Below are 16576 nucleotides of genomic sequence, written 5' to 3'. Positions count from 1 at the left end.
CTGTCTCCCCTCGTCTGTGGTGACGGACCGAGGGAATTGAGAAAACGTTGGATAAGAAGGGGAGTGGTTATGGCTTGAAGAGGAGAGAGAGGAGTAATTTGACAATGTGTGTTTATAATCAGTAGACTTAAAATCATCACTCCTTTAAATACAGCAACTGTTTATTAGCTGTCTTCTGATTTTCTGGCTAGAGCCTTAAATTAACAGAGACATTTACTCAATTAAGTGGGGGCTTTGATTTGGTTAGTCAGGACCCAGTTCTGTAGAGTCACTGAAGTAAATTAGAGAGCTAACAGAATAAGAAATTCAGCAGTTGGGCCAATGACAGAACAACTTATTTTTCTGGTCGGATTCCTTTCCTGTCAGACTGTCAGACAACTTTCTGGTATCCACAGCAGAGTTCTTTTTATCTCGAAAGACTGAGTGAACACAGGTGGTATTGTCTGCAGCACAGCGTCTTAGAGTAGATGTGATAAAGTGTCGTAGCATATGTGGCAATGCAAAATGTCCTTATGTGGCAGGTTTTGGATGAGAAACCCAGAGCCCACGTGGGTGGCACCTGCGAGCATCAGTTTTCCCACACCTCTGTCAGTGGTAATTGGACCTCTTCACCTAACTCCCTTAGCCTGGAGAGAAGAGGAAATATTGATTGGATTGTTCTCCAGGTGAAAGGAACAAAGCCTATTGTGAAGCTGGTAACCAAGGTTCTTTTGGAAAGTAAATAGGAAATCGTACATGCCAGTAGAATGGGCATTTTATCATTGGCGTGGGTCCAAGATCCCTAGCTTGGCAGAACTCCCACTGAAGTCAAAGGAGTCTTGCCCGGCTAAATAAATTAAGAATTGTTTGCCAAATCAGTTGCCTTATTAAAACCCAGTTGTGATGCTGACCGTGCACAGAAAGGACAAGGGGAGTGGAAATAGAGCCAATGACTGATGTTTCAAGTGGCTGCTGCATCTTGGGGACTGTTGACTTTGGTCTCACCAGTTGTAGAAACACAATCTATAATGATAAATGGTCAGGAATAGCCAGGCAGACAAGAAGCAAGGGTTGTCCAAACTGTCAGTGCTTGTGTAAATTAGCCCACAGCAACAGGAGGCCTGTCCACCACTGCTGAAAGAAGCAATTAGTGGCAGCAACATATACAACTGTCACAGGGAAGCGTGGGCTTTATTTCTGAGCCTAAACTTACACAGCCCAGGTGTTTACTCTGCCTTATAACTTGTCTTTCACATGATTAAAGATCAACAACAAAGGCTCATCTGAAGGGCTTCACAGCTCACATGCTGAAATGTTATTGACAGCTCCACAGTTGTGCATGTTTAATGAAGCTTTATGAGATGGAAAGAGGAGGCCACGGTGCTTTTTCTTGAAGGCTGTGCCTGACACCGTTTTGCCAGATGTTTTAGTGAGGGAACTTAAAGAGTTTAAAGACATTGATTATTTAATAATTACTTTCTTTGCATCCACTCTGAAAACAGTAAACTCGCTATTTCACACTCAGCCTGCCTCCAGGGAGCTGAACTTTAGGATCATGATGGAGTTAAAGAGTATTGATTAGAATGTTAAAGGCTATCTGTACAATAACGGCACCATGAGGCCTTGTTGAGAGAGCAGCAGTATGGTCATATTGGCGAGGCTCACAACACGACTGAAAGCCTTAGCAGAGCCGTACTGCCTCTTAGTGCCTGAGCTAACCCCTTCAGAGGTACTTGATGAACTTCCAGTGACATTTCATTGCTCTCTGTAGATATGCTCCAAAGATCTTTGGAGCTGTTCCTTGTATGGATCTTTTCTTTTTTACACCTCTTTATTTGCTCTCTTTATTCTTGCTGTGTTGTACACAAAAGCTGGCTTTCAGATCTTGTATAGCAGAAGATGTGCTAAACTTCTCACCACTTCTGATAGTGCATTTCTAGTTAGGTTTTCCTGCTATTAGACAGTTGGATGCTTACTCCCAGGTGCCTGCTGCTCCTCTAACTTATCAAAGACTTAACTGCTTCTCTGTAGTATAGCCAAGGCCAAGTTGATTCAAAATAGGCCAGTTCATACTAGGCTCCTTTTAAACAATGGTGAGTCATAGCAACCTTCCCTGTTGTATGAATCTTGTTTATTATGTAGCAAATTAGCTCACGATTTCTGAATACCCTGAGTTCCCTTTGAAATCGCCGGAGATGAAGAGGGTCGGTGTCTCTGGAGCAGGCTCATAAAGAGGATCCTTTTGTCAGTCCTGGTCCAAAGCCCATTGAAGCCTGCTGGTCTGCCTGATTGACTTTGATTAACAAACACCCGTAGCTGGCACTCTGCTGCATTGAACAGTATGTTTATAGGGTTTTCTCAGTTTGAGAGCTAAGTTAAGACAGCTTCAAACTGCCTCAAGTTATCGTATTATTTTTACTGTTTGTTAGAATAATTTTTAATCCTTATCAAGCTAAGGTCTACTTTTTCTGCCTCAAAAGAGTGGTGATATTTTCCTCAAGGAGAGTGCGGGAATGCTTTAAGAAGATTAAAGTCTTTTCTACATGCTTGAGGTTTTCTGATGTCTGGTGGGAATTGCCAATGAAGCTTCCTTCCGATTTCACACTGTCAGGCGAATGCAGACTGAATGCAGGGTGACAACCCACTTGAAAATAATTATCCAATGCTCTGGCTGCAGAGACATCCGTTACCTGATAAAGAAATGTGCTTTTACACATGTGCACACACAGACTAAATTATTTTTTTAATCATTTTCTCCTTCTAAGGGTTCAAAAGCCTCATCCTGCTTGTTACTCAGTCACATACATATCTTTTGAAAGCATCTTTCTTTTAAAGGAGGGTACATTTTAAATGCACTGATCTGGTGACTGAGAGGATGCTCCTAACGAAGCCTTGCCTTCTTGAGGATATATGTTTGAAATATCTCCATTAGCACTTCCCTGGAGAGCGTGAGTTTCAGTTTTAATAGATCTCCTCCCACAGATAGGTCTTTCAAGGTAATAAATATTAACCATACTGTAGGTTAGTAGTAAAGAGATGTGGTTAGAGTCCTAATACTGATAACATCAGTTTAGCCCCTAATGGGTAGTGTTGCTGCCAAAATAATCCACTGCCACTGTTAGTGGCTGAGGACTAAGCTGGCACAAAGAAAGGAGCTCCTGGTAAGGAGCCCTCTTCCAGGGGACAGGCTGTGATGGAGGAGCGCAGGCAGGCGGCTGTTCGCGGCTAGACAGAGCTTTATTTTGGGTGCCACCAGAGTGGGCACATCATAAGTGCTAAGTTCTCTTTAAAAGCAATAAGTGTCAGAACCCTGTGTTGAGGTGCTTTTTTGTTTGTTTTGTGATGTTTTTGTTTTTCAACCTAAGAAAATAGTATATGATGTCTACTCAGGTCTGATGAAATTGGCCAAACCAAAGCCCACAACTTTATCCTTAATGCTTTGTCCACAAGACCTCTAAGAAAAGGGAAAAAACTTCTTTTTACTTGCTTATAGCTTTGGTGAACAAAAACTGTTGCCCCAAAACTGGGGCTGCTAGTTGTCTAAAAGTGGAATTCTGGCATCGTATGGAGTTCTTCCTTATGTCTTGTCATTTTATGGGACAACAAAGTCGCTTGGGAGCTGTTTTGTTGGGAATCATTTCTTTCTCTTCTCCTTCCACTGTCCTTTAATCCACACCTCCTAACCATACATTGTTGCTGAACTAAATTAACTGGTTTAGTGTAGACAGTATTCTTGATGTCAAACAAGTTTGTCTGGTCTAGTTGTAGTAAACTGTAATTGAATTTACAGCATACACCCACAGAGACTTTCAGAGAAGCGCCTTGCTGGGCAGATCAGTAATAAAAAAGCAAGATGTAAAACCAAGGATATTAAAACCTTTGCCATAACCATTTAAATACGGTTCCCCAGCACAGTGCACTTACAGTTCTACCCTCAGATCCCAGGGTTAGTTTCCCTAGGTATTTTTCAGTTGAGTAGATGGGTCAGGTATACAGCTGCAGGGAGAAGGGGTGGCCTGACCTGGTTGGAGTCTGTCTTGTATGGCTGGCAAAGCGTGCCTGTCTGCCTGTCTCGCTGGAGTCCCTTCAGCTCTGGGAGCCCAGCCACAGCATGTCCTTCAACATGGGTTTGTAGTGTATGGAATTTGTCAAGGGAGAAATGCTCTCCTTTTGACTTGTGGCTCGGCAGCGGTGCTGAACATGCAGTCCTGGTGCAGCCTGGTCAGACCCTGTCGTTGGGCATGACGAGGGTCCTGGCATCTCTGCTTTCCCTTTGGCATGCATGGAGGGCTGGGCGTGACCGATCCCTGAGGGCAGCAGGAATATTCACTCAGTTGCAGCTAATTGTCTTTGTGCTATTTGCCTTTGAAATTGTTCCTTTCATTCAGGATAGACTTAATTTTTCCTGGTGGAATGATTTTGCCAGTTCCACTGGGTTGAAACTCCTACCCTCGTACTGTTATCCATTGGGGGCAGGGAGAAAGGGCCTTTGAGATAACCTCCTCAGCAGGACAGTATCCAGATAACAGGCAAACTTTGAGCCAACAACCTCTGATGGTCCCTCTGTGTGTAGGGCACCTGATTTAAATGCAAAATATTATTTGCCTTGCAAATATACAGTTTACTGAGATGTCATTCTTGCCCAGTGTTAGTCTGCAGCCTGCTTCACTTCACAGCCGTGACCCCTTGCCATCTGCACCCCACAGGTGCTGGTTCAGTCCCAGGTAGCGAGTTCACTACTGGTCTTTGCTGTGGAAGCTGTATTGAAGTCACTTCAGTGCTTAGGCCAGATTTGGTCCCTGGTGTGAAACACAGAAGCTCCTTAGCTTATGCCCACAGAGACCTGTAGTCCACAGAGAGCTGGCACACAGGTAACATAGCACAAGGAGATGTTCTGTGGTCTGGAAGGTAGGAGGGAGCCTGTCAAGTGTTGATCTGTGCCCTTGTCGTGGCTTTCATCAGGCCTCTGAGCAGTCTCACAGTGGTGTGTGCGAGGCTTCTGACCGGAGAGGGGCTCCAGCATTTTGTAGGAAGGGAGGGAGCGAAATATTGATGGATGAAATGTTAAAATGCAGCCTAAGATTGTGGGAAAAGCGCTAAAATGCATCAGTCCTTTTAGTACAAGTAATGCTCGTGCAGTTAACCCCTTAAAAGCTATTGTTTCCCTGAACATTCGTTGGACATGGGTTACAACATTGTCCTTAAGACAGACAGATCTGTCTGTCTGTGGGTGAAAGAGACACAGATATAGGGGCTGTAGCTTATTGCAGCAAGAGAAAGCCAAACAATCTGCGTTGCCCAATATGTTTAAGTAAATCTAATAGGAGGGTTGAGGAAGATAGCAAGATTAGCTTGACAAAGATTATTTGTTGCTAAACAGACTCTTCAGTGTTTCCCTCGGCCCTGACACGCACAATGAACTGCTCCACCCAGGGCCTTTCCATTTGCTTCATGGCTCAGTTGATTTTGATGGGTTTATTGTGAAGCAAGATTTATGAAGCCCCAGGAAGGAATAAAATTAAAAACTTCCGTTCCCTGTGTTCCCACAGAGGAGTCGCCCATGTCCACTCACGGTGCTGGTAAATGGGCTGGTTCAGGCTCCATGGTCAAACCGTGTCCTCTTTGCAGTCCCCGACGGGAGAAGTGCAAGCAGCTCTGCAGATCCATCCCTCGGGTTCTGCTGTTTTGGGCAAGGAAAACGAGAGCACCTGGCTTCCTAACATCATAAAAAGGACTTTAAAATTAGTTGTTTTACAAAATAAAAACGTCTAGATTTTTTTTTTTTCTTTCTGTAGGAACTGTCACATTTTTAAGCTATTCTGGGCGGTGTGGCAGTATTAGCTCCATGCCTCCAAAGTGCTGAATGGCACATACAATAGCATGCTTCCATCAGCAGGAGTTTTAAGAAAAACACTGCAAATCATGGGACTCGGGACATAATCACAGTAGTTGGCACTACTGTTTCAGAGACGCAGCTCCTTCTCTCCCCTCTCATCTGCCCTGTAGCTAGATTTTTCTGCCGGAGGATGGAGGTTTTGCGTGAGGGCGGTGGTCCGACCGCAGGACACAGTTCTGCAGGGTCGTGCCAGCTGGGTTCACCCTGGGACAGTGCTGGCGCTTCCCGCCTGCCACGGCCCTGAAAGGGCTGTGGTCTCATCTAGCGGCAGCAGCTCTGTTGTCAGAAACAAAGCAAATCCCCATCACCATTGAAGGAGCAGATACGCCCTGTGTTTCAACATCTGAAACCAGGCCCATCAATCTGAAACTGTTCCCCACTCCCAGTGCCAACAGCTCAATTGATGACTGTGCTTCAGAAAGAAAAGAAATTGCTTTTCCCCTCACTGTAATGTCAGCCCACCATTTGGGGGAGACTCCCCCACATCTTCCTTTTCACGCTGGAGGAGGTGCGCTCATCTCTGTGACCTGCAAGCATCTGCTTCCCTGGTTTTCCGCTTCATTGCGTCTCTGTTTAGACACTGCAATGCTCTGTCCCACATACTAATTACTGACTTCTTGCTTCTGAGGAGCTTGATTCATTCTGGCACATTTTCCCACGTGAAACTGGACCTAGAGCCTTGGAAAATATCTTAATGGACATGAGAGTAAGTCTGAGTTTAACCCCAAACTGGCTGCTGTATCTGAGCTAAGAGGCCCATCTTTCAGACCGTAACTGTGGCTCTATGAACTTTCCTCCCGGGTAGTACTTTGTTTCACAAATATCCCCCTGAAACGCGGGCAACATGGCAAAGCCGGGCATTGCCCAGGGAGGGGAGGTGTTTGTGCTGGCACCACCTTATCATAGTTCTCCTGGCTGTGCTCCGAGTTGATGCTCTCACTTATGTGATTGCAGGAGGTGAATGCTCTGTAGGAAAGCATTTGCTTTTTCTCGCTGTAGAGCTCTTGCCGTTTCCCACAGGAGCAGTTTCTGTTGAGGGCTTGCTGTGGCCATGTGCTGAGCGGCTGCTGGGAGGACAATTTCCTCAGCGCCCACCAGCCCCGGCAGCCACTCTGGCGAGGTCAGACCTTTGCTGCGCAGCGTGGACCTCAGCTTGCAGTCTGCTGAGGCTTTTGTTTTTTCTCCTGCCTCCTTGACAGTGCAGAGGGACAAATGTCGTCACGATGTGCACCTGCTTGTCTTGAAGAGCGAGCCCTGGTGCGAGGCAGTTTGGGGATTTTGGGGGTGGATGGGGTTTAGATCGGTTCCTGCTCAGCAGTTCTTGCGCTGCCGCTCGAATTCATGATTTCAGGAGTGTCTTCCACCTCATTGCACTCGGAGTGTATTTTTGAAAAGGAGGCTCGTGTATTTGCAGGCTGAGTGGAGACAGACCGCTTTCTCCTGCCCAGGGGAGCTGGCAAACACCACTTTTGGGGGAAGGAGGGCTGGTTATGCGGCAGAGGCACTGGGCTGAGGTTTCGTAGAGTTGTGACCGATGCCTAGATGTGTGAGACACATCTTGTGTGCCCTTGTCATCTCACCACATCTCTCTCTACCTCATTTTCCACGTGATGAACAGATATTAAAAACAGTTTATTTCCCTTTTCTTTCTCTGCTAGTTTCTAAGCATTTTTGGAGCAAGAAACGTCTTTTACTGTGTTTGGTAACTGATCTTTGAGTAAAAGGGTTTTGTCCTGAGGAGTCCTAAATGCTGCCAGTGTATCAATGAAAGTCATGAATGGCAGCCTGGTGGTGCAGCAGGAGGGAGGGCTCCCTGGCATAGGGGCTGGCCCGGGCTCTCTCTTCTTGTAGTAATTCTACCTGTCAGCCCCAATTAACTTGGAGGCTGTTTCAAAGGTTTAGCAGGAAGGGAGGATTTCCCTCTTTTCCGAATGAATATATTAATTTCGTATTTCTGAAGTGAGCGCAGAGAAACAATCCTTGCTCAGCCAGTCTTGCAGCAGAGGCCTTTCATTTAGGTACTGAAGATAAGTAGGTACATTTGACCTCTATGTAATTTAAGACTCTTTCCTTAACCTACCTGCCTCTGCTAAAATAAAAGTCCTGTGTCCTGTTGAACATGTATTACACCCTGGCTGCTTCAAGCACAGACCCAAGGACATGATGCAGCCCTCAAAACCTTATCCTCCTCTGTGTGCTCAGGTCTCAGGCTTCGTTTTAGATGTACCTGATGAATCGAGGCAGCCAAAATTAATCTTCACTGTAGCCACCTCTTAATGGCTTAACCTCTTCGCTGCTACACTTGAGTCATTTTGTAATTTCAGCAGAATTTCGCCATAACATATTTCATTCCCATTTTACCCTGATGGCTGTTTTTTTACCTTTGGCATATGAGAGATTATGATTGATTTATTTATACGTTTAATGAAATTATTGGTGCTGGTTCTTTTTTTTTTCTAGTTTCATAACATTTGACAAATAACAGGAATGAAAAACCCGGGATGAAACTTGCCAGAACTTTCTCTTTCTATTTCTTTTCTACCAGAAGAAAAAAAAAAGAAAACTTTTTTTGAATTCCCACCGTCAAATGTATTTTGATAAAATTTAAGAAGCTTTGACAAGCTCTCCTGTGTCTTGAATAAAAACTGAATTTGTGACTTTCTGCAAAATTGTTTCCAGTATTTTTCTGATAATAGTATTTGTATTTAAAGCTCTGACTGTGAGTAATTACTAAGGACTGCTGTTTTTACTGTCTTCTGGTTTGGATCATTACCTTTTGCAAGCTTGGTTCTCACTCTCTGTTTCATTTCTATTCGATTTACCTTACGTCCTGCCCTGAAGTATTGTGTGCGTAGTCAGAGCACCCTCTTGTTCCACCCCATAATAGGCTGACTTTCAATGATCAGCGAAACTTTCTGTGATTTATAAAGTACCCATCTATTTCATGGGGTTGCTCTGAATCATCCTTGTTAAATTTAAGGGTACGAAAAGTGTGTCTCACCTCAACTATATTGAAATTAGATCAAGAGTCACAGGATTAGCTGTTCTGCATTTTCAATGTGTATTGGTTTTGGGCCTGTGGGGATTTAAGCACATAAATAAGATTTCTGCCTGTGCGTCGGTTACAGAGCGAGGCAGGGCTCTGCTGGAGGCCGCTTGCCCGGTCAGGCAGAACCGACCTTTACAGTCCCAGCGGGTTGCTGAAGGTGCCAGGAGGAGCTGCCTCCTGCGGGCTCCGCTCCGCTCCTGCCCAGGGAGGTCCTCCCCAGCTGCCTTCCGCTCTGTCCCTAAATCCCGTAGTCCCCGTGCTGGAACCAGCTGGCAACTGTTTGGCAGCGCGTTTACAGGTCTTAAAGTCTCCTCTCCCTGTGGTGCAAGAGCTGACCTTGTGTCTCTGATTCAGCCTTGTTTTCAGGCTTTCTCTATGGTCTCTTGTTCCTGACCGGTTTTCTTGTATCAGCTCTTCTTTCAGCTGCTCACCATATTTTCCTTCCCAAGTCTTTCACGTTCTCCAGCACTCCCCTGTTGTAACCTTTATTCTCCGTCCTTCAAAGCCTTAGTTCTGTGTCTGGCTTTCTACTCAGATCTCTTTCCTGCATCCCAAAGTGTCACATCCAGCTTGCTGCTTGATGGGCTTCAGTGTTCGCTGAATGCGATCTGACATCAACTCGTCTGGAAAATATTGCACTTGTGTTCTTAAGAAAAAAATATCGGGAGAGCAACAATTTCACTGAAAGTCTGCCTGTAGGTAATGGGGGACCTTGAAAATCTCAAGTGAAGCAGGAGTTTGTGCATTTGATCATTTCCTTGGAGGATCATGGAAAAATTAATGTAAAATACGTATTTATTTTTTTTTTTCATAACAAGTATAAATAGTGAAAGTGAAAAAACCGCACTTTTGCTTAATTGCAATACTGGGCTTTCAGGCTCATTTAAAGCTGTAAAATACTGTTAATTCATCAGATGAAGAGATCAGAGTTTGACTTATCAGTTAATTCTTCATCTTCATTAAGAACACGGAGAAGTAAAATTCTGTGTGGTCTCCATTGTCCTTGACTTAACTGGGAGTTCATGTGCTCAGTGTCACCCAGGACCTTAAGTCTGAAGATCCTATGTAAGGTTTTTCCAGTTACTAAAAACGTGGACTTTTTCTTTCTAGGCCCTCCGTCTGCTCCCCAGAACCTGATTTCCAATGTCAACGAGACATCAGTGAACTTGGAGTGGAGTCCCCCCCAGAACAAAGGTGGTCGGGAAGACATCTCCTACAACGTGGTATGCAAGAGGTGTGGTGCCGGTGACCTCAGCCGCTGCCGGTCGTGTGGCAGCGGTGTGCACTTCAGCCCACAGCAGAACGGCTTGCAAACCACCAAAGTCTCTATCACTGACCTCCTGGCACACACCAACTACACCTTTGAAGTCTGGGCGGTGAATGGAGTGTCCAAGCAAAATCCCAGCCAGGACCAAGCTGTGTCAGTCACTGTGACAACTAACCAAGCGGGTAGGAACCTAAACACAAATTCTCTTCCTCTCTCTTCTGCCTGTTTTTTAGGAAAGCTGTGATTTCCATTACATTTAGCATTAGCAAACTAATGCAAGGAGCCCTGAGATGCATAACTGGGTCAAACCCTTATTTTCTGGTTATTTATACGGATAGTTTAAATTCTTCAGAGCTAGAAAAACAGCTCTAAAGAAATGAAAAAACCGTCAGAGAGGGGTTTGACTCTTGTAGCTGGGAGCAGAGCTCCGCTGCAGCATGCTGCGAGGACACGGGGAGGCATTCTGCAGAAGCAGAACAGCACAGCTGCTGTGGGCAACAGAGCCTGGGCTGCCAGCGCCTGCGGCTCGGCCCTTTGGGGGAGACCCACCCAGCACATGGGCACGAATGTGCCCTTGGTGTTCACAGAGGGCAGAACACACGCTTGGGGAGCACCAGGCTGTGCTTCTGCCTCCCTCCAGAAAGGGCTGCTTAAGATTCAAAAAAGCAGCGTGCGATGGTGCTCGCTTGCCTGCCTGCTCTCCCTCCCCTCCTGCAAAGTCAATTAGATTCTGTCCCATTGTTAAATAAATACCTCCTCAACCTGCTGCTAACAACGTTTCAATTGATCAGAGCTGACATTACTTGAGAAATCCTATATGAGCTTTCATCTTCATGCTGGCTGATTTTTGCCTTTCACTCATCTGGGAGAGTGAAATACCGTTGCTGTTTATACCTGATTGTTTCAGATACCCGAGGCACTTCTACTTTTTACAGTCCCCTGTGCTTGACCTCGTAAAGGCTGCTGCAGCAAATTGCAGTTTAGTTTTGATGATCGTTCATAGGATTTTTTTCTTTAATTACATGAAAACATTTCTTGTTTGCAGCTAGCTAGGGTTCCAAGCACGGGATTCCAGTTGAATTTTTAATTTAACGCACGAAATTATATACATTTGAATATGACACTTCTATATGCAAATTAGATATCCAGACTGTCGAACTGCCTACAAGGCCGTCAAACCTGTTATCTAATCGCTCCCAGCGTTGATTGCCTTCAAGTCCCACAGATGTTGCAGGCGCTCGGCACCTTGGAGCATAGCTTACAGGGTTATCATTTATCATTAGACTTACGGTCTATGGGATAATATTAATATTTTATGTTTTGATAGTACTGGACTACATAAATATTTTGAATTTTATTTCCTAGTAGATGGGCATGAAAAACAGGTATGCAAAATCTAAATCTACAAATGTTAGCTGTAGTCCAGTACACTTCAGTATTAACAGTGAGATACATTCCATTTTGCAGTGACAATTACAAGCAAAATTGTCAAGTTCACACTGAAGCTCCTTTGAAAATCTGGTCCAGCGTTTTTTGTTCTTTGCACATACAGTTGACAGCATCCCTTTTAAATTATGATTCAAAAATTCAAACTATCACTTTGCCTAGAGAAAAGAAGACTAATAGAGAACAGGGACTATTACAGAATCTTGGGAGAAAGCTGCGGGAGAATGCTGTCACGCGCTATACGAAAAGAGAAGGTTGAGAACAGCAGCAGGGACCGTGTTTTTGTGCTATGAATGCCTAGCAAAGAGAGTATTTCTGACTGATTTTGGCATGTGTAAGGATTAGTGGATGCATATATGCATGAATAAGTGAGTGGGATCCATCTACCGTGTGAAAATTCTACCATCTTATGCTTTAATATGCAAACCAAAATCTGATTGAATATGCAAATAAGAATTGATTTTGTTTATTATCCATGAGTAGCAGTTCTTCACATCAGGAAATTTGTATTTTAGCCAACGTTTCCAATTATGAAACATGCCCAGTCTATCAAATGCTTCAGAGGGCCGGAGAACGCTGTACTGGTACAAATGAAAATTAACTCCAAGGTGCTGCATTCTCCCATTCTCCCTACGACTTTGCGTATTCTGCTGTATAGCAGATCTAAATAGAAATGTGTGGCCTAAACCTACAGATCTCAGCTGAGATAAATAGTCCTTACATATGCAAATAATCCCATTGATTTCAGTGAAACTGCTTGCTTGAGTAAAGGTTTGTAAAGTTGGACCCTTGGGTTTTACAAGTACTGATCTTTTAATCATTGTAAATGTGTGTCTGGGGTGCATTAAAATTCTTGTGCCACTCATTTTCTTTCACTATATTTCATTATAAAGAAATCATGTCATGACAGAGCACTGCCACAGGCTTGGTTTTGATCTTGCACCTTTCTTACACTAATGTAAAGCTACCTTGGTTTCTTTGCAGCAATTTCTAAATCAGGTTAGAGCCCAGCTCCTCCTTTAATAACAGCCTTTCCCTGTTTTGCTAATAAAAATGAAACTACCAGCACTGAAAGTCTATAAATGACTTTACTGGTTTTGCTATCTATGCTTGTGCTTTCCAATATTTGACAGAAAAAAACGTTAACCTGATTCTTTAGATATGAGCAGTGCTTTTGGGTCCTGTTCTGGGGAATTTGCTGGAATTGTTTGCAAGACGTGCATCTTTTGAGTTAAATTCAGTAGGGATAAGTGTGCAAGGGACCAGGAAATCCTTCCTCTTAACAGCAGTCTCAAATTGACCTTCCAAATATGCAACCATATAATCTGAAGAAAATGCACGGAAGTTTTAGAATGCAGTTTTTGATGTCAGAATCAGAAATTCCAATATGCGTACGTTTGCTTGCATTGGTGCCGGCAAGGTATGCATTTGGAGACGGGCAGAAAAAAATGAGAAATCAGTTACCGGTATATTCAGCACAAAATCGAAGTGTGCTGCAATGACATAAAAGGTGCAGTTGAAAGGCACAGGTGTTTTTTTGTTTGCTTTTGCCATTTTACTCCTGGAGATAATGAAATGAGGCAGTTTAGCCCTTTGTTTAGAAACTCTTTTCAGTTTCCAATACTGTAGAAAAATATTTAAATGAAAATAAGCTTTTGCTATTCAAAGCAGGATCAACAAGCATTTGAAAAAGTATTTTCCCTGCTTTCTTTGAAAAGGTCCAGGTTTTTATAGCTTTTTTTTTTAAAGAGAGAAGATAAATTTCAGGCTTTGAACCAAGTAAAAATTTCTGTCCCTTAGTGAAATACTTCAGTGTCGTGACATTTTAAGAATTTTGAATGGTGAATTCAACTCGCTATTCTGCATGTTTAGTATAATATTTTTTTTGAGTTTTTTGAGATGGGAACTGCCACTGTTTTCCCATATAAGATTAAAAAGAAATTAAAAAAGCAAAGAATGGAACACTGAGCTGTTGAAACTTGGAGTCAGCTCCCTTAGCACAGTGAGAACTGGGAAGTGCTGGTATTAAGGGTCTCCACCAGCAGTGGTGACTTTTGTGACTTTCTGTTTTCGATCAAATTAAATCAGCACTTTGTCCATCCTTTAAAAATGTGAAATGACTTGTGGAAGAGATGCAAACCAGCAATTCTCATGTGGTGATGCTGGGAGAAGCTAATTGCGATGAGAGACCCTACCAGGCAGTTGACTGAATAGCTCAAAAACCTCCGTGCTCTTTTTTTTTTTTCTTGGTAAGGATAATGCTGCGAAGCCATTCAAAATTAAAAGTAAATCTCTCAATAAGGAGACCTTGCTCACAGCAAGCAGGAAGCTTTTGTTTTTTAAGAGGTGCTGAACAGTTTAAATTTTTATTGAAGATTACAGCTGAGCTGTTTAAGTCTCCAACCTGACAGCCAGGTTCACTGGTTTGTCCGTCTGTCTGTGTGCGTGTCCGAGGAGCAGCACTGCAAGGACAAGGTTTGCAGGGATGCTAAAGGCATTGATACTGTATGGGAGTGGTGGGGAGGGAGAGCCTACATGAGCTCTAAACGAGATTTAAAATCTGAACGCGTTATGCTGCTTGCTTTGCTCCCTTCTTTTTGTTTGCATTTTGTGAGGGATGGATGTCCTTCTGGCTCCTTTGCTGGTTGGAGTTGAAACGGTTGATATTTCTGAATAAAGAGACTGCCTGATGATTTGTTACCTTGTTAGGTTACTTTGGGCTCAGTGTTTCCTTAAGTGGACCAGCACAGCTAGATGGAGGCAGGATGTGCCAATTAGGATGAAAATACAGCATAAATAAATAAACTTACTCTTTCTCCCATAGCATCAGACTGGGTGTTTTAAAGCTGCCTGTGCTCAGGATCAAGAACTGATCCTTGTTAGGAATATCTCAGGCTCTCTGTCCCATTTTTCCCTCTTTCTCTTCCTGCTCCTCTCCCCGGCTCCTTTGTCTCTGCGATGCCCCACACCTTGCCTGTCTAGCTGTCTGTTCGCCTGTCTCAAAGCCGCTTCATCTCGGAGGCAGAGCGGTGTGGCTGGCTGTGCTGCAGTCCTTCCCCCCTCTTCTGTATGCTCCCCTGGTCCCTCACCGTCACTCAGAGCCCTGCGGTTGTTCAGGATACATTTCCAGGCAGGAACTAAAATGGGTCACGGTGCCACTAGGACTTATGTGCTGCCGAGAAGACTCGCGTGAATCGAGTATTCTTCTGGGACAGGTTGCAGTTGCGGTGGCCAAACTGTGATGAACCCGAAATAGTGATGTTCAGGGCAGGGAAGGAAAATGTCAGCTGTTACTCGGGTTTATTTAGCCTTTAGGTTTGTTGTTTATGTTCTTAATTGCGTTACTAAAAGGCAAAAAAACCCTGAAAGATCCGGATCATTTGAGGATGATTGTGTTTTAAGAGTGGTGGGGAGGGGGAGGCAGTGGGAGTCATTTGCTTCCAGATGACTCACAAGGTCTTCTGGACTTTTTGGTGGTAGAATATATATTCCCATTTTGCATTTTGGTGGGTCTTCTTTGAAAGCCCACGTTTCCTTTCAAATGCTGATTAGCATTCCTCACGTGTTGTACAGAACAGCACAGAAAATGCATATAAGGTCTTACGTTCTGCCAGTGTGGTTTAGCTTGTGCAGAGCTGCATTTGCAGTCAGTAAAAATTCATGGACATACATTGCCCTTGGTCTGTGTGCACTCCTCGTATCGACAAAGTAATAGTTGCTCAGGCAGATCAAAAGCAACACATGCCAAGCCCAGGAAACCTAAGGTTTTCAGTATTTTCTTTTTAATGCGCTACTTTGCTGGATATTTATAACTCACCTATAAAGAGCTGCTCTGTAGTGGAACATCAAAATACATTGTTAAGTAGATTTCAGTCGCAGAGCTTTCTTTAGCTGACTGCAAGAATACCCTTAAACTACTACTGGAAAATGAAATTAACAGATAGTCCAGAGATCGATCAATCCATCTGATTCTCTAAACTCCCATCATGTTCTTTGAGTATAGTCCTGGTTTCACTATAAGTAACAGTAAATCATTATTGTTCACTGAGAGTGAACATTTTTTGATTTTGTATGTGGTGATAGTTATGTACATATTGAGAATCTTATCAATAGGGAGGTGGTAAAAGAAGTTGATTTTGCTTTCAAAAATAGCAAGGTCTGTAGTTGTTCAGACTGTTTTATGCTCAGCTCTTGCAAAATTTTTCCCTTTTTTCAATGCAATCCTGATGATAAGCTGTTTATTGTTGTGTTGAAACATAGTTTTGAAGGGCTGTATAACCTCAAGCAAGACGTCGTCTCCAAAGAGCCGGGGAAGAAGCTCTGTGAACATGAAGACAGGATTCATCATACAGTTGTGTCAGAGTTTCACAGACCATCTAAAACAGCGTAAGCTGGCAAAATAAGTAATTTTCTGTTCTGACATCACCCTTCCCTGGTGCCTGCAGATGATATCAGGAGGCTCATGCAGGTCAGCTCCGCTTTCATGGCTGGTGGGTTTTCCAGTCCAGCTCCCCACCTGGCTCCCTTGGGTGATGCAAGGACAGGGTAGTGCTGGTGAGGTTTAGGGCGTTGTGCAGGGCAGGATTAAGGTGCTGGGACAGGCTGTTACTAAGCGAGTGTTTTGGACCAGTTGGGAAGTGTTGAGGTTTGCAGCAAGTTGGACGGCCCAACCTGGAAGGTCTGAAGGTGGGCGAGTTCGTGTCGCTGCCCAAACAGAGGAGCGAGTGGCCCTCCAGATGCTGGGCACAGCAGTACCTGGCTGTAGCCTTCCCAGACATCCAGGAGTCGATTCAGTTTTTTATTTTTATTTTTATTTTTTTGAAAGTACTTGCTACCAGCATGGTCCCACCCTTTCCAGTTACTCGTTCCCTACAACCAAAGGATACAAATAGCCTGTTCCAGGAGTCCTTTTACAGGCACACAAACCTGGGAGGAAACT

The 16576-nt window shown here is 43.9% G+C and overlaps 1 protein-coding gene across 1 annotated transcript in view; it reads left to right on the top strand.

Moving 5' to 3' along the window:
- Positions 1 to 16576, top strand: part of EPHA4 (EPH receptor A4) — a 104113-nt gene that overhangs the window by 50832 nt on the left and 36705 nt on the right. The window contains exon 5 of the mRNA XM_086618078.1: positions 10035 to 10373. Coding sequence (XP_086474204.1) covers positions 10035 to 10373 — 339 coding nt within the window. The remainder of the gene's footprint in view (positions 1 to 10034; positions 10374 to 16576) is intronic.

Source organism: Tauraco erythrolophus, chromosome 11 (assembly GCF_009769465.1).
Source record: "Tauraco erythrolophus isolate bTauEry1 chromosome 11, bTauEry1.pri, whole genome shotgun sequence".
NCBI lineage: Eukaryota > Metazoa > Chordata > Aves > Musophagiformes > Musophagidae > Tauraco > Tauraco erythrolophus.
Note: the sequence above shows the minus strand (reverse complement) of the source record. Positions and strands in the feature narration are given on the sequence as shown.